The 22,699-nt window shown below is 45.2% G+C and overlaps 1 protein-coding gene across 2 annotated transcripts in view; it reads left to right on the top strand.

Annotated features, from left to right (window-relative positions):
- The first annotated feature begins 13,103 nt into the window (after window positions 1–13,103).
- Window positions 13,104–22,699, top strand: part of Kpna7 (karyopherin subunit alpha 7) — a 29,191-nt gene continuing 19,595 nt past the window's right edge. Inside the window, exons 1-3 of one of the 2 annotated variants that reach the window (XM_063234168.1) lie at window positions 13,104–13,227; window positions 18,946–19,034; window positions 21,143–21,271. In XM_063234168.1, the coding sequence (XP_063090238.1) occupies window positions 18,969–19,034; window positions 21,143–21,271 (195 nt within the window). In that variant the 5' untranslated portion in view covers window positions 13,104–13,227; window positions 18,946–18,968. Of the gene's footprint in view, window positions 13,228–14,359; window positions 14,397–18,945; window positions 19,035–21,142; window positions 21,272–22,699 lie in introns of those variants that run through there. The other variant, XM_063234169.1, reaches the window with a different exon arrangement.

Below are 22,699 nucleotides of genomic sequence, written 5' to 3'. Positions count from 1 at the left end.
CCCACCCCAACCCGCCCCTTCCTTTCCTCAGTTTCTTTGTTCAGTATTGTATCTGTTTCTGTCCAAGAAACTAGCAAAGATATCAAATAAAGTAGATGCTTTCTCCCACTGGGGAGTTTGCATGGTCCCTCGTGACCTCCAGGAAGAGCCATGTCAGCCCAGGGATGGCAGAGAAGACAGAGATACAGGTGGCAGCTGAGGCTGTGTTAATCCTGAGTCCCCACTCCACCCACCCCATGGTGGACCCAGAGCCCCGGACTTTGATGGAACCAAGGTCTCAGTCAATGTATCTCAAAGTAAATTGGCCTGAATGAAGAAACCAAACCATGAGATGTTCTGCTGGGTGGAAGGCCCCAATCTGGGAAACAAGGGCTCCTGGTGTAGGCCCTTTTCTAGGAATCAAAGGGGCAACTGTGTACTGTTCTATGTACCACGTGCATAGCAATGAAAAGAGTGAACAGAAATCCTGCCTTCAGCAGTTTCCGTTCTGGAGCAGGGAGAGGGGCAGCGAGCAAACTGGGTAGGCTGTCAGGAGGGGTAGGTGCCCCAGGGAACAGTGCCGCAGGGAAGGGGGCTGGAATACTGCCGGGGGCACTGTGATCTTAGACAGGACTCTCTGAAGGGTTACATTTGGGCAGAGACTTGGTGGAAGCAGGGAAAGAGACATAAAGGATCTGTAGTGAATGGTCTGGGCAGAGCCAAAGGCCTGCACAAAGGCCCTGGAACTGGGCAGGCCATGGACACTGGAGGAACAGCAGGGAAGTAGGGTCAAAATGACCAGAGGGAAGGTGGAGTGGGGGGACACTCCAGAGTTAGTGGGTGTTTCTGACGGGGGATTTGAGCAGAGACATGGGTGGTCTGCCTCCTGCTCATCCCACGCACTGGCCCTAGACCAGTCTTAGACATAGTCGGTCTGACATCGTGGTAGGAGGGCCCAGGCCTTGGATCCAGTGTTCTAGCCTCAGTGTTTCCTCACGGCATCTGGAGAAGACAGTTCCAATGGATCCTGACACCAGGCTTCAAACTGATACCTAGGCCCCCCTGCCAATTATAATAGGCCTACAGACCCCAACTGTTATTAAGAGAGAACAGGGGCCCAAGCAGAGGTGTATACCAGCATCTTCTCAGGAACTCAGTAGGTTGCAAATCCTGCCAATCTGTAGGCATCAGGTCTTAGGGATTTGCATTTTCACAAGTTCTCAGTGGTCCCTAAGTTTGGTCACTTTGACAGTAGGTAGCCACTGGAAGATGCATGATGAGTCTCACAGTTGTGGACAAGTAATCATTTTGCCTCCATGTCATCATCTGTGTCATGGGGACACGGTCTTTTGGGGAGAGTTCTGGAAATAATGTATTTCAAATATAGTTGATACTCAGTAAATTATACCTATCATTTTAGTTGTATTTTATTATTATAAAACTCTTCCTGCCCTCTGGTCTCCTCCCCTGGAGCACGGGTCCATCTGTTTTTTGGAGGTACCTAAGGCATGATGGGAAAGAACTTCCTAGATGTTGGTTAACTGGACTGAAGTTGCAGCTCAACCACAGAGCCGGCAGTTAAAGTATTTCAAACTCGTTTCAAACTTCTGGCTGCATGCTCAGAGATACCAACCCATTCAGGAAACTCTGCCTGGTGCCAGCAGCTCTGAGCCTGCTTCCCAAGTGAGCAGAGGGGAAAGTGTACAGGAAACTACAGGAGGGCTGTCAAACAAACGAGGAGATGAAAAGCCGAAAGTAACCTAAATGTCCACCCAGAAGGGATTAGTTAAATAAAATGTAATATTTCTTTTATTTTTTTTTTTTGTCTTTTTCATTTTTATCGGTACCAGGGATCGAACTCACGACTGCCTGCTTGCAAGGCAGGCACTTATGCCGCTGAGCTAAACCTCCAGCCCCAAAATGTAATATTTCTGTACAATGGAATACCGTTTGAGGATATAGATTGATACTGACATGCAACAAAGCCCTGCAACATATTGTTGAGTTTTTCTTAAAAACAAGGTTCTAGAGCAACTCAAATCCAGTTTTGCAAAGTGGAGCTTCTTCTGCCACTGAAAGTCTGATCTGGAGTTTATCTGAAAGGATATTGAGCCAGCTGAGGCCACTGATAAGCTCTGGGTAGTGGAATTTCAGGTGATTTTTAAAAGAACACTTCTTTGAACAGTGTTGCTTGAAGTTTTTTTTCCCAATGAAGACTATTTTTAGTATCTGAAATTATTGTAAAGAAAAAGAGGAAACAAATACCAGTTGAGGCTAAGAAGCGCCCCTTGGTCCTCCGCCCCCAATGGTGGCGGGAGGCTCCTTCCTGGAGAGCTCCAGAAGGCACATTCTCAGCTGTTGTTTGCCACAGAGGAGGAAGGAGGAATGGGATCAGTGGCTTCCCGGGAGAGGTACAGCTGAAGCCTGGCAGGTGCACTGTGTGATCCTTGAAGACTAAACATGGGCTCGGAGCCTGGGCCTGGAAATAGCCGCTTACCCAGAGACCCTTGGAATTCCGCAGGCTCATCTCAGGCAGAGGCGTACCCATGTAAGTGGCCGCCCGCTGGAGGCTTCCCTGTTGTTTCTGAAACAAGATGGGACCTAAGACAGGCTCTTGCACAATAAGTCTCCCGATGTAGGGCCAAGAGGAACCTGGGACCTGATCAGAGACTTCTCCAGGGTCAGTTCTGCTTGAAGAGTCTCTGTTTTCCACATTTGCTAGTGAATGTGAATTCCAGGGGACCCTAGAAATATGACAGTCAAGTTACTAAAGACACTTACCCAGGTCTTATGTCATAGATAGATAGATAGATAGATAGATAGATAGATAGATAGAGGCAGACAGACAGATAGACAGAGAGACAGAGACAGACAGAGACAGAGAGACAGAGTGAGCGAGAGAGAGATATTTAAAAATGAATACACACTTCAGGAAAAGAGAAACTAACATGTGTATACATTTTTCTGCCGATTCTGTATATGCTGTGTTCTCAGACTGCTATCTCAGCTTGATTTTACTTGGGACTACAGTGCGATTTTATTATCTTGAAAATATCTAGAAAAATCTTTCTTTTTTTTTTTTTTTTTTTTTTCCAGGACTGAGGATTGACTGAACCCAAGCCTTTTACCTGTTTTGTTTGTTTGATTTTTAGACAAGGTCTTGCTAAGTTACCCAGGCTTGGTTTGAATTTGTTATTCTCCTGCCTCAGCCTCCCAGAGTGTCCGCTTTTTTCATCCCCTTCTCCCTTACCTCTCCAGCCAGCCTGACATCATTGCTGTTTGTTAACAAGTGTGCACATTCTTCTTTCTCTTTCTTTTGCTTTCCAAGAATCTCTCAAGGTCATATCAAGCACAGTGTCTGGAAAACCCGGTAGACTGAAACCCTGGCTCACTTGGAGAAGCTCTCATCCAGTTGTCCAGCATGTGCTTCAAGGCACTCTGTGAGCTCTGCAAGTGTGAACTGCTACACACTTGGTCTTGCTCTCTCACACTCTGTTAGGACACCATGTCCCCCACCATAGGGAGTGGGACATTATGCTGGGCATCCAGTTGGGGTAGAATGTGGAGGAGGATGTTGCAAAGTGTAACTTCCTGGATGACTGGGACCATGGAACAGGGAGTCAGCAGAATACAGGGGTTAGGACCCTGCCTCGCCCCCAAGCCGTGCTCCCTAGCCGTGCTCTGAGCCACGTCTTTAAACTTTATTGTTAGTTATCCCACCAGCGCCACAAGAGCACAAAAATCACCCTACTGTATTTTCTTGGGGGGCAGGGGAGAAAGGGGTTGCTAGAGATGGAACCCAGGGCCTCATGCATGCTAGACTTGCACTCTTGCTGAGCTACACCCTCAGTGTTTCCTCTCAAAATTCATGTGTTGGAACCTTCATTCCTCAAGGCAGCAGTGATGGGAAGCAAAGCCTGATGGGAGGCATATGCGTCATGAAGCAGATGAATGTTTTTCTTACAGGAATGATTGGTGATCTCTGGCAGCTCCCTTTTCCTCTTCCCTGTGTGCCTGCTTGCGCGTCTGCTTTCTACCCTGAGTTAAAGCAGCATGGAGTCCACTCCAGGAGCCAGGCAGAGGTGGGTGCCATGCCCTTGGACTTTCCAGCCTCTGAATCAAAAGTCAAAGTCTTGGGTATTCTGCTATAGCAACGGGAAACGGACTAAGACCCACCGATAGCACACATGTGGATGAAATGAGAAAATCCATTCTTCTGGGACAGGGCAAGTGCTCAGCAGGTGTCAGTGCTCACTGCTGTCATATAATGCCCAATTGCAGATCTTCTAGATGTCCCTTTCCTCCTTTCCTGACCCCCTATGCCAGGCTTCAGCCTTGGGTCTGGAGAGAAGGAGCCATGGTCTACTCATCTTACCAAAGAATGAAAGGCCTCAGGAGAACCACCACACTGTAAAGGACTTTTCTTTTTATCATGATGCTCTGTAAAGTCAGTTTGGGCAAGAAAATCAATTCTGCTTCACCCTCCTTCTTCTCATTTGTTTTCTGCAGATGACAAGACAAAGTAGAGTGGCCTCGAGTGACGGAAGCCAGGTCCTATCACTGTCATCCCAACTGCAGGAAGGCAGATTTCTGTGCCCTTGAATTTCCATTTTCTTAGGGCACGATTAAGAGTGCTTTATAGGAAGAAACCCTCTTCCTTCTGATCCCTGGCATTTCTCCTGGGACTGTGCAAAAAACTTCACATTGAACTCCTAGATTCCCATGGGCTTCTTCCATTCCAGTCAAATTATACCTCAAATTAAGCAGAGCCTGTGTTCCAGACCAACAAGGAGATGCCCTGCCCACCATTTGTCCCCATGGCTGGCATGTTTGTGGGCGAGAAGGGTGAGTCAGTGAAAAGATGAACACTCCTCCACGCTGCACATCAGGAGATGTCTCCAGTGGGTACATGACTCTGCCGCTTCGGTTCCTATGGCTCCCACTGCAGGTGAGGGATAGGGACAGGAGGACCTCTCAGGTTGGAGGTCAAGGTCTCTCCTCTCTTCTTCTTCCTCAAATGTTTTTGTGGGTTGACTAAGCTTGACAGCTTCCCATGCCTCAAACATGACCTTTTTATCTAGTTTTCTGACACTAGGGACATCTACCAAGATCACCTGTCCCCAGCGCAGACATCTTACCTGCTAAAATCTACAAGTGCTGGACAGACCCCTGGCCTCAGACCAGCATATTCTCTCCCTCCCCTTCCCGCTCCTCTGTGTGCACAGGCACGCACACTTTGGGTCCTTTGCCTCTTTGGATTTGCAGGGGGTGCGGGGAGCGGTTTCTACTTTGAATCTGACTCAGGGTTCTTCTACCACTGAGATACACCCCATACCTTTCTTTTCCTCTTGTTACAAGGTTTCATTATGCAGTTCAGGCTGACCTTGAACTCACATTGTAGCCCAGGCTGGCCTGGAACTTGCTGTGATCCTCCTGCTCCACCCTCCCAGTGCTGGGAGTATAGATGTGCACCACCATGCCCAGCTTTTGTGTCTCTTTTAAGGAATTTACAGTGGTTAATACAGATCTAGACCCGAGTCTTAATTTGGTTTTTAGAAATGCTGATGGAGCCCAGACCCAGTATATATAATACCAATGGTCTAGATGTTAACCAGTCACAGCAGCTGGACATGGAGGCCAGGAAGTGGTAGAAGGTGAGGTATGCAACTGTTGGAGCCCAGAGAGGTTACAGAGGCAGCACAGAGGGGGGCCGCTGCCCAGAGGGATCAGCAAGGATGTAATACAAGGGCTGAGCAGTATGGACACTGGCTGGGTAGGGAAGGAAGGCATCACAGACACAGTAATAGGCCTGGGCGGAGGTGGGGAGTGTGACCAAGGGCGACCAACACCATCACATCGCTTCTTGGATAAGAACTCTGCACATGCCTGTAACCCTCAAGCTGTGGAAAACTGAGACAGTAGGACCACAAGTCTGAGCTGAACTCAGGATACCTAGTGACTTAGGGAGACCCTGTCTCAAAATTAAAAATTCAGAACAGGGCAGGGCCTGTGGCTCAGTGCAAAGGCCCCAGGTTCAGTTCCCAATATGAATATGTATAAATGTCCCGAGTTCTAGAAACCTGGCTTAACTATTCACTGTGGAATCTCACTTCCTCTCCCTGAGCTCTCCTTCCTCATTTGGAATGGTAATAGAGGAGTCCCTTGGTGTCATGGGAAATCAGTTCCCAAACCCCTCTTGGATATCCAAATTCATGGATGCTGAAGTCCATTATATAAAGTGGCCTAGTACTTCCATATACTCTACGTACATTCCCCCAGATATTTTAAATCATCTCTAGATGACTTATAATGCCTAGCGCAACATGAACACTATGTGAATAGTTGGTACTATTTAGGAAATAACGATAAGGGCAAAAGTCTGTACTTTTCAATAAAGACACACTTAAATATTTTCAATCTGTGTTCAGTTGAATGCTTAGATGTAGAGGACTGTAATATCAATTCACGAGGTTGTTAAAGAGATGCAGGGATGAGATTGGACAAAACCTTATCTGATTTTAGCAGAGACAAGTTGCTCAAGCCTAGATATCTGTGAGTTCTAGTAAGTTTTTTTTTGTTGTTGTTGTTGATTTGTTTTTACATTAATGGGAATTGAACTTGAGGCCTTGCAGCTATGAGACAAGTGTTATCCCACTGGGCTAAATTCCCTGCCCAAATTCTAAATTCTTTGCCTGCAGAGGCTGTGTCTGAGTCAGTCCCACACCTCAGAGGCCAGCATAGAGAGGTGCTCAGTACCTGCCCTCCGGTGGAGCCTGTCTCAGCCCAGCTCCTGGGACCAAAAGGCATTAGGAGAAAGTCACACATGACCCTGGACCCTGGGCCTCATCTGTGTCTCTGCTCTTCAGAGGCCTCATGGAGATACCGGTTCTGTACACCACTCCACAGCCTATAAAGAACATGCCAGGAGCAAACTGGTAGGTGAGAAACTAGAGACCAGTTGTAGTGAAACAGGCTCTTAGGAAATAACTAATGCATTGAAGGATTTCGGTTTTGATTTTATGGGGGAGAGTCCCTGTAAAACAGACTTGGTTTCCCTTTGCTGTCTTCCCTCATAATCCTCCTTTTCCTTTCCTTTATACGCCTTTTTTCTTCTCATCTCCTGGTTTCATGCCAATTGGCATCCATCACAACCTAAAATTAACTTCTCAAAAGCCAGCACCCTGTGAAGTCAAACATCCTTTAGAAGACACACAGATGCACACACAGGGGCTCAGTGTCAACAGCTGCATTTGCCAGGGGCCATCAGATAAGCAAAGACTGACCTCAAACTAAAGCGTTGCCTAAGTCCCCTGAGGGATTACTACATCGAGTCTACAATTCCTTTTCTTTTTTTAAGAAAAACAGTTTTCAAAAAAACATTAATAATGTTATTGAACAGGTATATATATATGATATATATTAATAATTAGTAATATACCCAAGTGGGAGATATTAAAAGCAGGAATACAGGCAACAGGGGCAAATCAGGAGATGCAGAGGATTTTAAAACAATTTTTAAAAACCAGCAGAAATCACTGAGCTTTTTTACTGCCCTGCCCTGACAATTATGAACAATGTCAGTGGTAAGTATTTCTCTCTGCTCAGAGGATCATCACGGCTCACGTACCCTGTTTGAGATGCTGCTGTAAATAACAGCATTAACGATGCAGCAGAAACATGGAAAATGTGGTTTTTGTTTTAAAGGAAGAAATCAAAAGGCAGGAAATTCTAACACAGGCAATGAACTATGAATACATCACAGTGAGTGAAATAAGCCAGACACAGAGGACAAATATCATAGGATTCCACTCGTATGAGGTCCCTAGAGTAGTCAAACTCATAGAGACAGAAATTAGAAAATTAGAATGGTGGGAACCAGGGCCAGGGAGAGGATGGGGAGTTGGTATTCAATGAGGCAGGAATTTCAATTTCAGGAGATGGAAAAGTTGCAGAAATGAATGTTGGTGCTGGCTGTGTAACAATGTGAATGTGCTTAATGCACTTAAAGATGGTGACCAGTAGATTTTTTTTACGTGCATTTAACAAGATACAAGGAAGAAGGGCCGAGCATGGCGGCTTAGGCTTGTGATCCTAGTACTTGGGAGGCTGAGGCAGAAGGATTGCAGTGAGTTTGAGGCAAGCCTGGGCGACATAGTGAGACCCTATCTCAGAAAATAAAAAAATACAAAGGAGTGTAGGGCAGTTAGGCACAACCCTGGCACCAGACACACAGCATCGGGGAAGAACGGCTGCACAGCTCGGACCTTCCTCCACCGTGCGACCTTGGGCGACTCACACTGAGGTCCACAGCCTTGGTCCTGCTCTGTCAAGTGGATTGGCAATTTCTATAGCACCAGGTGAGCCAGCTTTGGCTAAATAACCCATCTAGATAATTCATTCTGCAAGACGTAATTTAAGAATTTGTTGGAGCTGAAGTGTCTTCAGACCAGTGGGCAGTGGGCCCCCGACATCAGCCAAAACAGAGGCTGGGAGGCCTGAGGAGACAAAGCAGGGGATCCCATCTGATTACTCTGATTGCAAAAGATCCTTCCCTCCTGCTTTTCTGAGACCTTCAGGGAGCTACTCTTGTGTTTGGCTGATCGGATTTGCTCAAAGGACCCGGGCTCGATGCTTGGCTTGGGGGAGATCCAAAGTGCTGCCCACCATACAGCCTGGTACAGCGTGGATGGTAGAGGGAGCTGCAGCTGGTCCTCAGCCGCCATCACACAGTTCGGTGTGGAAGGAGAGCCTGGCGTTGGGCCAGCGTGCACACTTACATAAGGAATGGTGACTTCCTGCCTGAGGCAATAAAAGCATCAGCAAAACAGACAGCACCCCTCCCCTTGTGGAGCTTACATTTTAGTACAGGATGTGGAAAGTCTATAAGGAAGTAAATGTTTGGTATTTCAAATAGTAATAAGTGAAGCCAAGGAGAAAAATAGAACAGTCAGTCAGAGGGGGATGCAGTTTGGATAACGTGTGGTTTGATGCAAGGAAAGTTTTCAACATGATGGAAATTTGATATGAGCTCTGGAGGAAGTGGGGGGAGGAAGACTGTGCTGGGCACAGGCTATAGCAAGTGCAAGGGCCCTGTGGTAGGCATGGGGCTAATGGGATTGAGGGGCAGTGTATTGGAAAATAAGGTCATAAGGAACAGAATGGGGGGTAGAGCATCAGTGGCCTGATGGGGGTTTTCTGGACACTGGGAGTACTGGAGTGGACGAACAATAGCAAAAGTATACAATTTGACTTAAATGGCTGCAAAATCCTTCTTTTGGGAGTGGGAAACAGTCTGAAGGGGCATCTGCTCAGCAAGGATGGCTGTTAGGAGGGGAGAGAGATGCCCTCAGATCCAAGTTGCTGGAGGCGATGGGAAGAGAGGGATTGTGTTAGATGCTGTGGACAGAATGGGGGCATCTTTTCAGACTCTTCCAGGGCTAATCCTATCAGGGGCAAGCTTTTACTATGGTTTAGATCTCAAATGCCCTCCCAGATTGTCACATGTGTAAACAGTGACTGGATCATGGGGGTACTGTACGCCTTAGTAGATTCAGCCATTGATGAGTTCACAGCTGAATGCTCTGTTAGGAGGTGGGGCCTGGCTGGAGGTGGCCACTGGTGCCCTGCCTGGAAGAGTGTGTTCCTGGCCCAGCTCCTCCCTTCTCTCTCTGTTCCCTGATCTCGCGTGGAGCAGCTGTCCTCCTCCAGTCTCTTCTACCACGCCTGGTCTGCCTTGCAGCCAGCTGGCCATGGACTAAATCCTCCAAAGACTGAGCCAAAATAAAGCTCTCCTCACTGAGGTAGTGGGTATTGGGTATTTTGTCCCAGAGATGGAAAAGTGACTAGGACACTTGGTTAGTTCTGCCCAAACCTTCTTTGTGATTTTGGCACTCACCTGCCACCTCGTCTTGAAACCACAGTCGATTTTAGCATCCCTGTCCTTGTCACCCTCTACTTCCAGTGGGTCACTGAGTCCAGCTATGGACCAAATTCCCACCTCTGTGTCCTCAAACACCTGAGTGTGAGGCACCTGAGCATGAACACAGCATCACTCAGAGTCCAGGTTCCCCGTGCCCCTCTCCCGCTGAAACCAAAGTGTCCTAAGGTCGGACTCCTCCATCACTCACTGTCTGGACCCCTTCCAACGATCAAGATCTCTCATCCCCAAATTCCAACCACCTCCTGATTGACCTTCCTCCAGCCTGACCTTGGAAATACTCCTTTTACTTCCAAAAGGTTAGATTGGATATTCTACAAGGATAGGTAGACACTCCTCATCTTGCAGTGTGGTTACGTCCAAATTAATCCATTGTAAGTGAGAAATATTGTAAGTTGAAAAAGCATTTAATATACCCTTACCGCCACATTTTCTAGCTTAGCAAATACAACACATTTGTGGAATGTTGAATGGTTCCCCTTGTGAAGGAGAGGCTGACCAGTGCTACGGGTCCTATGGCATGTTGGGGAAAAGATCAAAATTCAAAGTACAGCTTTTGCTGAATTCATATCATTTTTGCATTGGGGAAGGTCTGTATAAAAAATGACTGCTGATTTTGGTAGGTATGATAATTGTATTTTGGTGTTGTTTTTTTTTTTTTTACTAGTACATGTTTGCAGTACACGCAATTTAGGATCATCTTGGGGAGTGTGTATATGGACATAATACAACTTGTTTCTTTTTTATTTTAATTCCCTTCCCTGTCCTTTACTTCCTTCTTCATTTATTTCCCCTTTTCCTATTTTCATTCATGTTAAAATTAGCAATCTTAGTTCACGTTTATGACATATAATACTTACATTCATTGAGGACATTGGGTTCCTGTACATGCTTTAGTTTTATAGTTTTTGAAGTTTTCATCTGGGGCCAGACATGGTGGCACATGGCTGTAATCCCAGCACCTGGGAGGCTGAAGTAGGAGAATCTCCACAAATTCAAAACCAGCTTGGGCTACACAGTGAGTTCCAGACCAGCCTGAACTATGTAGCAAGACTATCTCAAACAAACAAACAAAACAAACCCTTCTCTGTTAAAGATTCATTCTGAAATATTTATGGTTGAAGTGATAACATATCTATTTCTTATAAAATACACCCCCCAAAGTGTTTTTTGAGCCAGGCTCTCACCGTGTTGTCCAGGCTGGCCTTGAGTTCACTTGAGGCTGGCCTCACACTTATAACAATCCTCCTGCATCAGTCTCCCAAATTCTGGAATTATAGGCACGCACCTCCATGCCTGGCCACCCTCAACAATTCATAAACACAAAATTTTAAGAGTGAAGAAAGGAGAGGAGAAATAAGGCCAGCTCTCTGTTGCTCAATGTTGAGTTTGTGTGATAGGCATATGAGGAGCCACTGGTCCTGGTCTCTCTACCTTTATGGGTTTGGAACCTTCCATAATTAAAAACACACACACACACACACACAGACACACACACACACACACACAAATAGAAGATCTTGGTAAAGGTAAAATACTTTCAGAGAATTTGTAATGTGATAGGGCATGTGTTGCCTGCCTTACAGCCCACTAGTATTGTTCAAAATTCCTGGATTACAACGTCAACAAAAAGAGTGGTAATGTATACTTGTAATCTCAGGACGCTGATAGGTTGAGGCAGGAGGACTGCAGCAAATTCAAGCCCAGCTTGAACAGCTTAATGAGACCCTGTCTCAAAGTAAAAAACTAAGTAGAAAAAAAAAAAAAAACTAAGTAAAACTGGGGATGTAGTTCAGTATGAAGCCCCGGATTCATTCCTAGTAAGATGGGGAGACCTACAAAACTAAACAAAACCCTAAACAAAATTTAGTTGGTTTTAAAGCCGGGTGTGGTGGCTCACACCTGTAGTCCCAGCACTTGGGAGGCTGAGGCAGGAGGGATTGCTGTGAGTTCGAGACCAGCTTGGGCTACAAAGTGAGCTCAAGGCCAGCCTGAACTGCATAGTGAGACCCTGTCTCAAAAAAAATTTAGTTGATTCTATTATTGATTGAAAGTAGCCTATGAACAGAACAACCCCTTACTTCCTGGACCAGTGTAGGGGCCCCCAACTCCTCCTCTACTGATGCTGTCCCAGCGTGTTTACCCTAGGCCTGATGACACACTGAACACCCTCTTGGCTCCCAGGGAAGCCGCGGCCCTTTTCACAGCCTCAGTGCCTTTTCCCATGTGGTTCCCTCTGTCCAGAGCATCTGAGTTTTTCACCCATGAATTTGTGCTTTTTCTTAATGTTTCTTTCTTTCTTTCTTTTTTTTTTTTTTTTTTTTTTTTTGTCTTTTTCGGTACCAGGGATCGAACTCACGACTGCCTGCTTGCAAGGCAGGCGCTTATGCCGCTGAGCTAAATCCCCAGCCCCTATTTTTTTAATGTTTCTTTTCTTTTTCTTTTGAATCTGTGCCTTTTCTTGGTCCCAGTACCCTTTCTCCCAGAAAGCTCTCCCTGACCTCCCTGCCCCTTGTTGTCTTAGCTAGTGTCCTGCCTCCTCGTGGCCAGAAGGGTCCATCTACACTCCCATCTGGAAGGGTAGGGACCAAGTCATTTGTTTGCTGTTCCATTGTCAGAACCTGATGCACGAAAGAGCCAGTAAATACTTCTTGGCTTTGCGCCTGCGATTTTGTTATTTCCATTTTTCTGTGAAGAAAATTTGTTCTCTCACTACTCAATTTCCTTGCATGTCTTGAAAGTCAGAGCTTATTAACTGTGCAGTGGCAGTTTGAAGTCTGATATCTAGTTTTAGGGCAAAGGCCACTCAACCAAGCCAGATCTTGGGAGCCCAGGACGCCGAGGATGCAAACCCTTTGCTAGGGAGAGATGTCCACTCCCTCATAGTTTACCTAGCGGTCTCACAGGGTACAGCTGCAGAGGCTGAAGTCCCAGGTGCCTCCAAGGTACGCACTTGGTTTTTGTCTTTTTCTTTTTTATTGGTACCGGGGATCGAACTCACGACTGCCTGCTCGCGAGGCAGGCGCTTATGCTGCTAAGCTAAATCCCCAGCCCCTCAAGGTACGCACTTGGACATGAGAATCATTTGGGGACCTGGGCCTCACACCCCAACCAACTTATTAGCCCTTGAGATCAGGTGACTCTGGTGTTCAAAGTTCCCCAAGTGATTCCAATGTGTTTCTAGGCCTGAGAACCATTGACTTCCATGAAAACCACTTATAGGGGGAAATACTAAGTGCCAAGCAACACCTGCTGTCTGCTGAGTGCATTTAAGGTCAACCTAGGAGCTGGAGGCCACAGCTCTCTGCCAGGTGAGTGACAAGTGCATGGTAGCCTGTCTGTCGGGGTGTGTGTGTGTTTGGGGCTCCTGCAGTGACTCTCTGAGCCCTTCTGTCTGGGTACTGTTTGACCAACCACTTTGGGTAGTGAGCCGGGCAGCTGTCTGGGGCCTCCAAGTGGGCTGCTGTCCTTTTGCCCAGAGCAATAGAGGTAACTTGCAGGGCCCTCCCTTCGGCCAGGCAGCTCAACCCAAAGTAGGCTGCTGACTCTCGCTGTTTTTGTTTTGTGGTACTGAGGAATGAACCCAGGACAGTCACACTGAGCTACATCTGCAACTCTGCCCCTCTTTTTTTTTTTTTGACAGTCTTGCTAAGTTGTTGAGACCAGGCTCAAACTTGAGATCTCCTGCCTTAGGTTTCTGGAGTGCTGGTGTTACGGACATGAGTCAGCTCCTTTTTGAAATTAGCCTTGACCTAGAGACACAAATGCCTTTGGCTTGTTTTCAGAAAGAGGCTGTCGCTGGGTGTCTGCGTACTCAGATGTGGCCTCCTAGGGTCCCTGGAGTGAGTCTGTCCTGCATCAGGCAGCAGATTCCACACCTGGGAGGCTAGCTTGTGTTCCCTCACAATAAAGTATCCTCAGGACCCTCACCTGTGGGAACTGTCTACCTGCCTCAGCCCCACTAAGAGACCCTCCCACAGCTTGGGGGCTTCATTACCCAGGGAGAGGGTCTGGCTTCTTGCCTCCTTCCTCACTGGTACCTGCTTCCCCTCTGAGGAGCCCCCAAAGAGGCCCTGCCTGTGTTTGCCAGCATAGAACCTGGTGTCTGGAATGCAGAGAGCATCTCATCCACAGTGGTAGAGCCCCTTACCTGTCCCTGGGTTGCCTCAGCCTCCACTAGCACCAACTTGTGGACTGAGGCACATTTTGGGCATTGGGAACCCTCAAACTCTTCTTCCTGGGAACTAGGTTTCACTCTTCCGACCCCATAGTGGGGGAGGGGCTTTTTTGTTGGTGGTGGTGGGTGGTTTTGTTTTATTTCAGTATTAGGGATTGAACCCAGGGCCTTTGCCCTGAGCTATATCCACAGCCCTTTTTATTTTTTATTTTGGGATAGGGTTTCACTAAATTGCTAAGTTTTCCCAAGCAGGGCTCAAGCTTTCCAATCCTGTCTCAGCCTCCCAGAGTGCTGGTATTACAGGTATGCACTATCACCAATGTGTGGTTTAAGCTTATAAAAGGAAGTACAAGAGATATTCAATGCTTCATAATAAAATAGGTTTCATTTTCAGTGATTTTGCCCAACTGCAGGCTTATGTAAGTATTTAGAGCACATCAAAGTAGGCTAGGCTGAATTCTGATATTTGATAAGCATATTAAATATATTTTTGGCTTGTAATATTTTCAGCTCATGGTTTATTCAGATATGATCCCATTATAAGTCAAAGAGCATTGTATGTGCATTTTATAAACCATGCTTTAAGTTTATATATGTTTATGTAAGTTCAAGTATGCTTTAAAATCTCAAAAAAAAAAAAAAAACCCCCACTGTGTAGACACCAACTCCTGAATGATGAGACACATTTTAATCTAAAATGGTACTTGGTTCATGAAAGATGTTCACAGGAAAGCTCAGCTAGATATAGGACAGTGTAGAAAAAACAAAAATGCTCTGAAATGCCCAAACTAGGAAAAGTAACTCAGTGTCATTGAAAAGACTTAGACGTCCCCAGTGCCCTCTTTCCCAAAAGGACGGAAAGTACAAGAGACCCTTGGGAACAAGAGCAACCTTGACTATGGCCAAGCTCTTTTTGCTGGTCCTCTGCCACAGGTCTCCCAGAGTTGGGTAGCAGCAGAGCAAAGTTTGGGATGGTGGATAGAAATAGTCCCTAGTTAGGTGGCTTTGTAGCTTTCTATGGATCTCAAATGTTGGAGAATTGATTTATTTTGTGTATAACTTGGTGCCGATTTATTTTGTGCATAACTTGAAGCCTCTAACTCGGCTCTCTCTCTCAATGCTGGTAGGAATGGCAGGACAGCTAGCTCTCCTGGCTGCTAGAAATACAACACTAGGGAAAGGAATTGCATTTTGAGCTGTGACTAGAGAAGCTTGTGAAAGCTAGGATTGACTTGGCAGCTGGTTTTTGCAGAATGTCTCTATAGGAAGTGATCTGTCTAAATCTGTGACTTTCAAACAGCTACTCAGAGATATTCCAGGCAAGGAGGAGGAGACCCTCTCGGATCTGAAGATGAGATTTCTCTGCTTCATCTCAACAATGTGGTTTGCAGGAATGTGGCAAATATCTGAGCCCCTGGAACTACTGCCAAGGCTCGATTCAGCCAAGCTCTCTAGGAGGTGGCAGGGAGATGAGTGCCTCCTTGGCAATGGTTCTGGATCCAGGTGCCACCCTGGGTCTCCCCAGAAACAGCAGACTTTCTCTGTATTCAACTAGCCTCTTCCTTGTGCACATTCGGGGTTCTAACTGACCAAATGGGTAAAACGTAGCTACGAGGTGGCAGCACATAGCAGAAACCCAAGTGACTGCACTATCCCCATTGCTTTAAAACAGGCACTTCCCCTGTTTTCTCCTTTTTCACTTTCCCTGTCTTCCAACAGCTCTCCCCGCCGTGTCAAGTGCCATCCACATAGTGACCTCCTGCTTCCTAATCAGACCTTGTTACAGATTTGTTACAGATTATTGGCTGCCAGGTTTAGTGATCAAAAGATGGATGTTATGTCTCCGTGGAAATCCTGGCTCTGATACTTAGCAGCTGTGGCCACTTTGGGAGGTGACATGAGATGGCTTCTCCATCCTTAGTGCTGATGCTGCCTCATTTCACCCTAAATCCAATGTTCTTGGCACAGGATAAATACGTCTTGGCCATTGCTCTCCAAAATAGGCTCCTAACTCTATTTTAAATTTCTAAAATATTGTACGTTTTAATTATTAGAGATCTAGGAGATAGATTGTCATTTGAACCTGAATGTGATTCTAACTGATGATCCTCTTGATCCTAGTTGTTATAGCAACTGGAAAACTAGTTCTGGGGATGGCATTTTAAAGGATACCATAATCTACAGAAATGCTTTTTGCCATGTAAAGCAGCCTTTCCTTTTTTTTTTTTTTTTTTTTTGTCTTTTTCCTTTTTATCAGTACCGGGGATCCAACTCACAACTGCCTGCTTGCAAGGCAGGCACTTATGCGGCTGAGCTAAATCCCCAGCCCCCAGACTTTTCTTTATAGGGAAGAATTTGAAATTAAAGATAAATGGAAGAATTGGCTTTCATTAATTTCTTTATCTGACCTCCTAGTATTGAGGTTGTCTTGCAAGTTGACTTCTCTCCCTTTCTTCAAGTGCCAAGATCTGATGTGTTCTGAGAGCAGGGCTTGAACTTTAAATAAATTGAAAGTCTGAGATTGTCTTAGGCCAACTTCTAGGAAGCACTCCTGGTAAATATAGTAACGAAGGACCCTGGATATTACTGAGGCTCCTTTGTGCATATCAGCAGAGAGGGAAGCAGTAGCCAACATGACTAACAAAGTGATTGAGAACTTTGTTTGAACCATGTGTCACATCCATCTCTCCAACTTGTAGGTGACAGGGATTAGACAGAGACATTAATCTGTTCCAGATAGTAATCTGAATTTCCCATTCTCAGAGTTGCAGATAAAGTTTAGGCTGCTCTCATCCAAGTTCCTGAAGAGATTAATATTTTAAAGCAAATAGATCACCATGCTGAAGCCCAGAGAGATGATGTGGGTTCCTGGGCCACCTCTGTTCCAAGATCCAGCTGACATACTCTGCTGCAGGTCATCTTACTGTAGCTGGCTGGTGGCACTTCTGTGTAAGGACTTGTCCTTGGCATGGTTGGCACTGTTACTCATAGTGCCTATGACCTGGCATTCTCTATCTCAACTCTCACTCTTCTCCTGGTCCTCTACTGGTTCTTCATTCTCTTGAGCCCTAATGTGTGTATTATCAAGACTCAGTCCTTGTTCTGATCTCACATAGAGCTTGTCTCTCTTCTAATAACACTGGGTTTAATAACTCACATATGGACTTCTGCATGGCGCCAATATTCTGTCTCTTCCACATTGACACATCTCAGTTATTCTTTCCAACCAAAATTATTCCTGGGTATTACCAACTCAAGGCTGGAGTCTGTTGGAGTCTCCTCTTTCCACCTTTCCATTTTCTATAAGGTGGTCTAGGTCCATTGTGCGCTCAGACAAAGATGAATAATCATTGTGCATCTATAAGAATCCCAGCTGCATTGCAGAATGCTTAAACTCTGACTTATGTAACCTTCTCTAATTGGGAGCTGACTTCCTTTGCCATCTTGCCATTCACCACCCTCCTTTAGGGAACATTTGAGTCCTTGTTGTATTCCATGGGTTGTGAGGGAGCTGAGGGGTCATGTCTACTGTGGTTCGGATATGGTTTGAATGTGTCCCCAGAGGTTCATGTGTTGAGAGCTTAGTTTCCATTGTGGTGATGTCAAGGTGGTAAAGAGGTAGGGACCTCGTGGAAGATGGTCAAGTCATTGGAAGTGTCATTGGAAGGTTCTTGTGGAACCCTGAGTTAGTTCTTGAGAGAGTGAATTGTACTCCCTGCCTTGCCATGTGATCTCCCTTCTCACACAGGATCCCTCCAGTATGCTATGGGCCAAGATGGGATAGATCTGGTGGGATCCTGAAGCTGAGCGGGTGCAGTGCTGTTTGGACTTTCTGCCTCTAAAACTGAACTAAATAAACCTTACTTTATTAAGCACTTACCTAGCTTCAGGTATTTTGTTGTAGCAACAGAATATGTACTAATACAGTACCTCAGACATCCATGGTATCATTGTTACTGGTAGTAGGAGGAAAAAGTGGACATGCAAAAAAAATAAGGTGGTAAAAGCTGATAACAAAATTAAACTGACTAATTGGGAAGCTACTCTGACACAGATAGCAAAGGCTTCCTGCAGTTATGTTTGAGCTAAGACTGCATGAAAAGGAACTAATTCTCCAAAGACCCTTGGGAGGAGGACCAGCTTGTTCCTCATCTGGGCCCAGTGATTAATAAAAGAGTTGCTGGTGAGGTAAGCTGGGGCCAGCTTGGGAAGCTTGAGTTTTTCTTCCAAGCTCAGCAGGTAACCAGGAGAGTGTTGATAAGCAGGGGAGTCACATGATCAGACTGTTTCCTTTAACGAATCCCATGACCTCTATGTAGAGAAGAGATGAGGAAAAAGCAACCATAGAAGTAACGGAGGCCAGTTACAAAGTGGCTGTGGTGGTGTGGGTGGAAGGTGAGGGTGGCCTAGGCCAGGGAGGAGGTTGACCATAGGGTTGGCAGTTGGTCGTGCTGGAGATGGTTCTGACCCAATGATTGGTGGGCCGAGTATGGAAGAAAGGGGCGTGTTCCCACTGGGACTGGTTGGCTGTTGACCATGTAGCACATGTGCTGCGTACAGTTGGACACCAACATACTAAAGGCTTCTGTGTTTCTGTCCAGCCTACCTTGTCATTAATAACGAAGTTCAAGCTGACTTGCTTTCTAAAGGTTTCCCTAACTCCTACCTCCCAGAACTGGTTCCCTCAGATCCCCTACAGTGCTCATGGCCTGCTGAAGTGGCATGGTGATGCTACAGCCGCTGTCTTCCGGAGTCTTCTGTCTGATCCCTTATGGTCCCTATAAGGGTGAGAGCTTAATGATTTTAACACACACTGAGTACGAAAATCTCTTTATAACTGTCCTCCTTGCAGGTGATTTTCTTCCTTTAGTTAACATGCCAGCCATGGACACCACAGAAGAGAGGCTGAAGAAATTTAAGTATCGAGGAAAAGATGCATCTGTGAGTATGAAGAGTCCGCCTCATTTGATCAGTGACCAGTGTGGTATAAAAGCACATGGCAGGGCCAGGGATTTAGCTCAGTGGCACAAGCACCTGCCTGGCTTGTTCGTGAGTTCAATCCTGGTACAATATATATATATATATATATATATATATATATATATCCAAAAAAGGGTGGTTTCAAGTTGCAAGCCAGCCTAGGCAACTTAATGACTTAGTGAAACCCTGTCTCAAAATAAAAAATACAGAAAGGTCTGGGGTATGGCTCAGTGAGTGGACCCCTGGGCTTGATTTCCAGTACCACTACCCACCCCCTGCAAAAAGAAGTGTGGAGATGTAAAGATATATAAGAGGGTAATAAGGCAAATCTAGCAAAATATTCATTTAGGTAGTTCTATGGATAGTTAGGAATAAGTCTTTTGATTTGTGCGTATGCATGTTTGAATTTTTCATAATGAAATATTGAAAGCATGGAGGACAAAATGCATTTACTTAAGAGCCAGCCAAGTGGACAATAAAATCATTTCCACGTCATCTCGAAACCATTTCACTTCAGATCTTCAGTTGCTTCATTTATAAAACAGGGCTACTATCTACCTCTAAAAGGCTGCAGAGTGGCCCTCGAGCCAGGTATGTAGAGGTTGAGCTGTGGCTGTTCATATCCAGGAGTGTTTGTCAAGGGTCTCAAGTGTTGGCACACAGGTACAGCCAACAAGCATGCCTCGCAGCAGCAGGACTCAGAAGGTCCTGGTGGTTCTCATTGCTGGGTTAGTGTAGGAACAGAGGCCGAGGCCTGCACCATGTGTAGACTGTAACTCACATTCAGCTTCTCTGGTTGCATAGTTTGTGGCTACACCTCTGAGTCCTACATCAGGATATCTTGGCAAACATCTCACAAGACTGTCTACACCTGGAGAAACTGAAAGGCAGCTGAAGATGAAGGAAGTGAATAGTCACAGCAACCTAGTTAGGGCACCATCCAAAACCAGATCACTTTTAATGGTAGCAAGACGGACTGGCTTCCAAAATCACTGCAGATTAAAACCACCAGTTAGAACAAAGAAATCAAATGCTCTATGCAGGGAGCAGGAGGAAGGTCCATCAGACAAAAAGGGAGAATCAAAGATATACAACCCTCTATCCATGGGAAGGGCCTACTTAGTGATAGGGCCACAGTACGACTGGTTCAATAGGCCTCACAAATATTCTGCTTTGCCTTGTATCACCTCAATGGCCTTATTTTCAATCAAGAATTAAATAACTTATATAAGTAACCAGAGGTATCTAATACATATTAACCTCCTCTTGCAGTCATGTACTGCAGAGTAATAGTTTAATCAATGATGGGTCACAAATATGATGGTGTTCCCATAAGATTATACTACCTACGGACGTCAGAGCTATTTTAGTTTGTGTAATTACATTCTGTGATGTTCACTCAATGACAAAATTGTCTAATTCAGTTCTCAGAATGTATTCCATCAGTAAGTGACACATGATTGTAATTGCTATTTGAAAGTCTTTAGTTTAACCTCATTTCCTCAGGAAATTTAGGGAATTTCTCCAGGATTTTCATACTATCGAGTCTGAGTAAATGACAGATATTAGAAAGAGTGTCTTAGAAAAACTGTTAATCTCCCTCAGTCTATTGTGCAAGTAAAACTTCTGAGACTGGATCATGGTTTGAATGGCTTGGTCACACACTATCCATGGGTGATCCCTAACAGGACTGATCTGGTCATTATTGGGAGGCTCCAGCTTGTTTGTCCAGGAAGCAAGCATTCTCTTCGGGAGCTGATCGGCATCAGTGAAAGGGTTTTCAGAACCAGGGAGGTGAGATGCGTTACTAAGATGTCTTACAGATGAGAATCTTGGCCTATCAAGGATGTACTTGGTCATCCTCTACATGGAGAGGAAAACTGATTCCTAGAGGTAGAAAGGTAGGAGAAAGCGGGCGAGGTAAATAGAGATGAGACAATTTATTGTGTGATCTTAACTCTCCCTTTACTGCATCTGTAAAAATGAGTAAGACGCTTTGGAACACATTCCAAAGCTACATGGGGTGACACCTGGCTGTAATCTCTCTAACTGTTTCTTTTCCTTACTAGGTAAGGCGACAACAGAGGGTGGCGCTCAGCCTGGAGCTTCGGAAGGCCAAGAAAGATGAGCAGGCTTTAAAGAGAAGGAATATCACCTGCCCCTCCCCTGACCCAGCTTTTGGGAACATAAACAAAGAGGTATGTCAGAACATGGTGTTTAGAGAAGTTGTGTGCAAAATGTATCTGCTTGCTCTTTACACTGTCTTGAGAGTGTTCAAGATTCAGAGTTTTCAGATTCTAAATCAAGGTCTCGAAGAAGTGAAGAGATCATGGATAGAGCCAAAGTGCCCTTTTCAGAAAGCTAAGAGTCTCTACAAAGTCTCATGGCCGTGAGCCTGTGAGATCTAAATTCTAATGGGAGTGGAGACAGGACTACTTCTAACTGAAAATTCACTCACTACCCGTAAGCCTGGGAATTCAGAAAATGAGAATTTGCAGAGACTAGTCTCAGTAGAGGCACCTACTCCCTCCACAAGCCTTTTCTGATATTTGAATGTTCTCCTTTGTGTTTCATCCTCCATCCTCCCCAGCCTCACTACATGCAAATCTTGGATAAATTTAAGGCCAGTCCTGTTTTTGTGAATCCTCAATGCCCTGCCCAGGAAGTTGTCTCTCTTAGAATTTCAATATTGTTGTATCTATATGTCATCCGTCACACACCACTGTCTGTTTGTCTTTACTGTTTATGAGCATCCTTTGCACCCTGCTGTGTGGGGGGCTCTCAAAGGACAAAGATTGGTTCACTTCTGTCAAGTGGATCTAATGATACATTACTGTCTCTGACAAATATTTGGCAAATCATTCTCTGAATTGCCAGAAGGATATGAACCATAGATCTATTTAACTTCCCTGGTAGTCCTTAGGGTTTCCCCCACCAAAAAAGGAGCGTAACAAAGCTATGGGAAAAAAATTATTTTCCCTTTTATCCTATATTAACGTATTTTGAAATTATGACATAATTTACAAATCCCTAAATTCACCCTTTTGAAGTATATAATCAGTAGTTTCCGTTATTTATAAGGTTGCACAACCATCACCACTAGCACATTCCAGCATATATCTATTACCTCAGATAGAGACCCCACACTCATTATTTCTAATTCTCTGTGTCCCCTGGCAAAGATTAATCTACTTTCTGTCCCTATGATTTTACCTATTCTGGGCATTCCATATAATTAGTCATGTAGTATGATTTAGCTCTTTCCACTCAGCATATACTTTTCAAGTTTCTTTTATGTTGTAGCACATATCTACCCTTTATTCTGTTTTTGCTAAATAATATTCTATTGTGTAGATAGACTACATGTTTACCCATTCATTAGTTGGGGGACAGTTGGGTTGTTTCTACTTTTTGGCTATTACGATTGATGAGGCCATTGACATTTGTGTGCAAGTTTTTGCAGGACCTACATTTTCAGTTTCCTTGGGAGGATATGAGTAGGATTATTGAATTTTAAACTAATTTGATGCTTAACTCTTTGTGGCATGCTGAATAATGATCTCCCTAAATGTCTCTTATCTCCTAATCCCCAGAACCTGGGACTGTTGTGGTATCACAAAAGCGAC

The sequence above is a fragment of the Cavia porcellus genome, unplaced genomic scaffold (assembly GCF_034190915.1).
Source record: "Cavia porcellus strain 051 isolate PalLab524CR breed Dunkin Hartley unplaced genomic scaffold, mCavPor4.1 scaffold_23, whole genome shotgun sequence".
In the NCBI taxonomy this organism is placed as follows: Eukaryota; Metazoa; Chordata; class Mammalia; order Rodentia; family Caviidae; genus Cavia; species Cavia porcellus.
The sequence above is the reverse complement of the archived record's forward strand: the minus strand, read 5'-3'. Positions and strand labels throughout refer to the sequence as shown.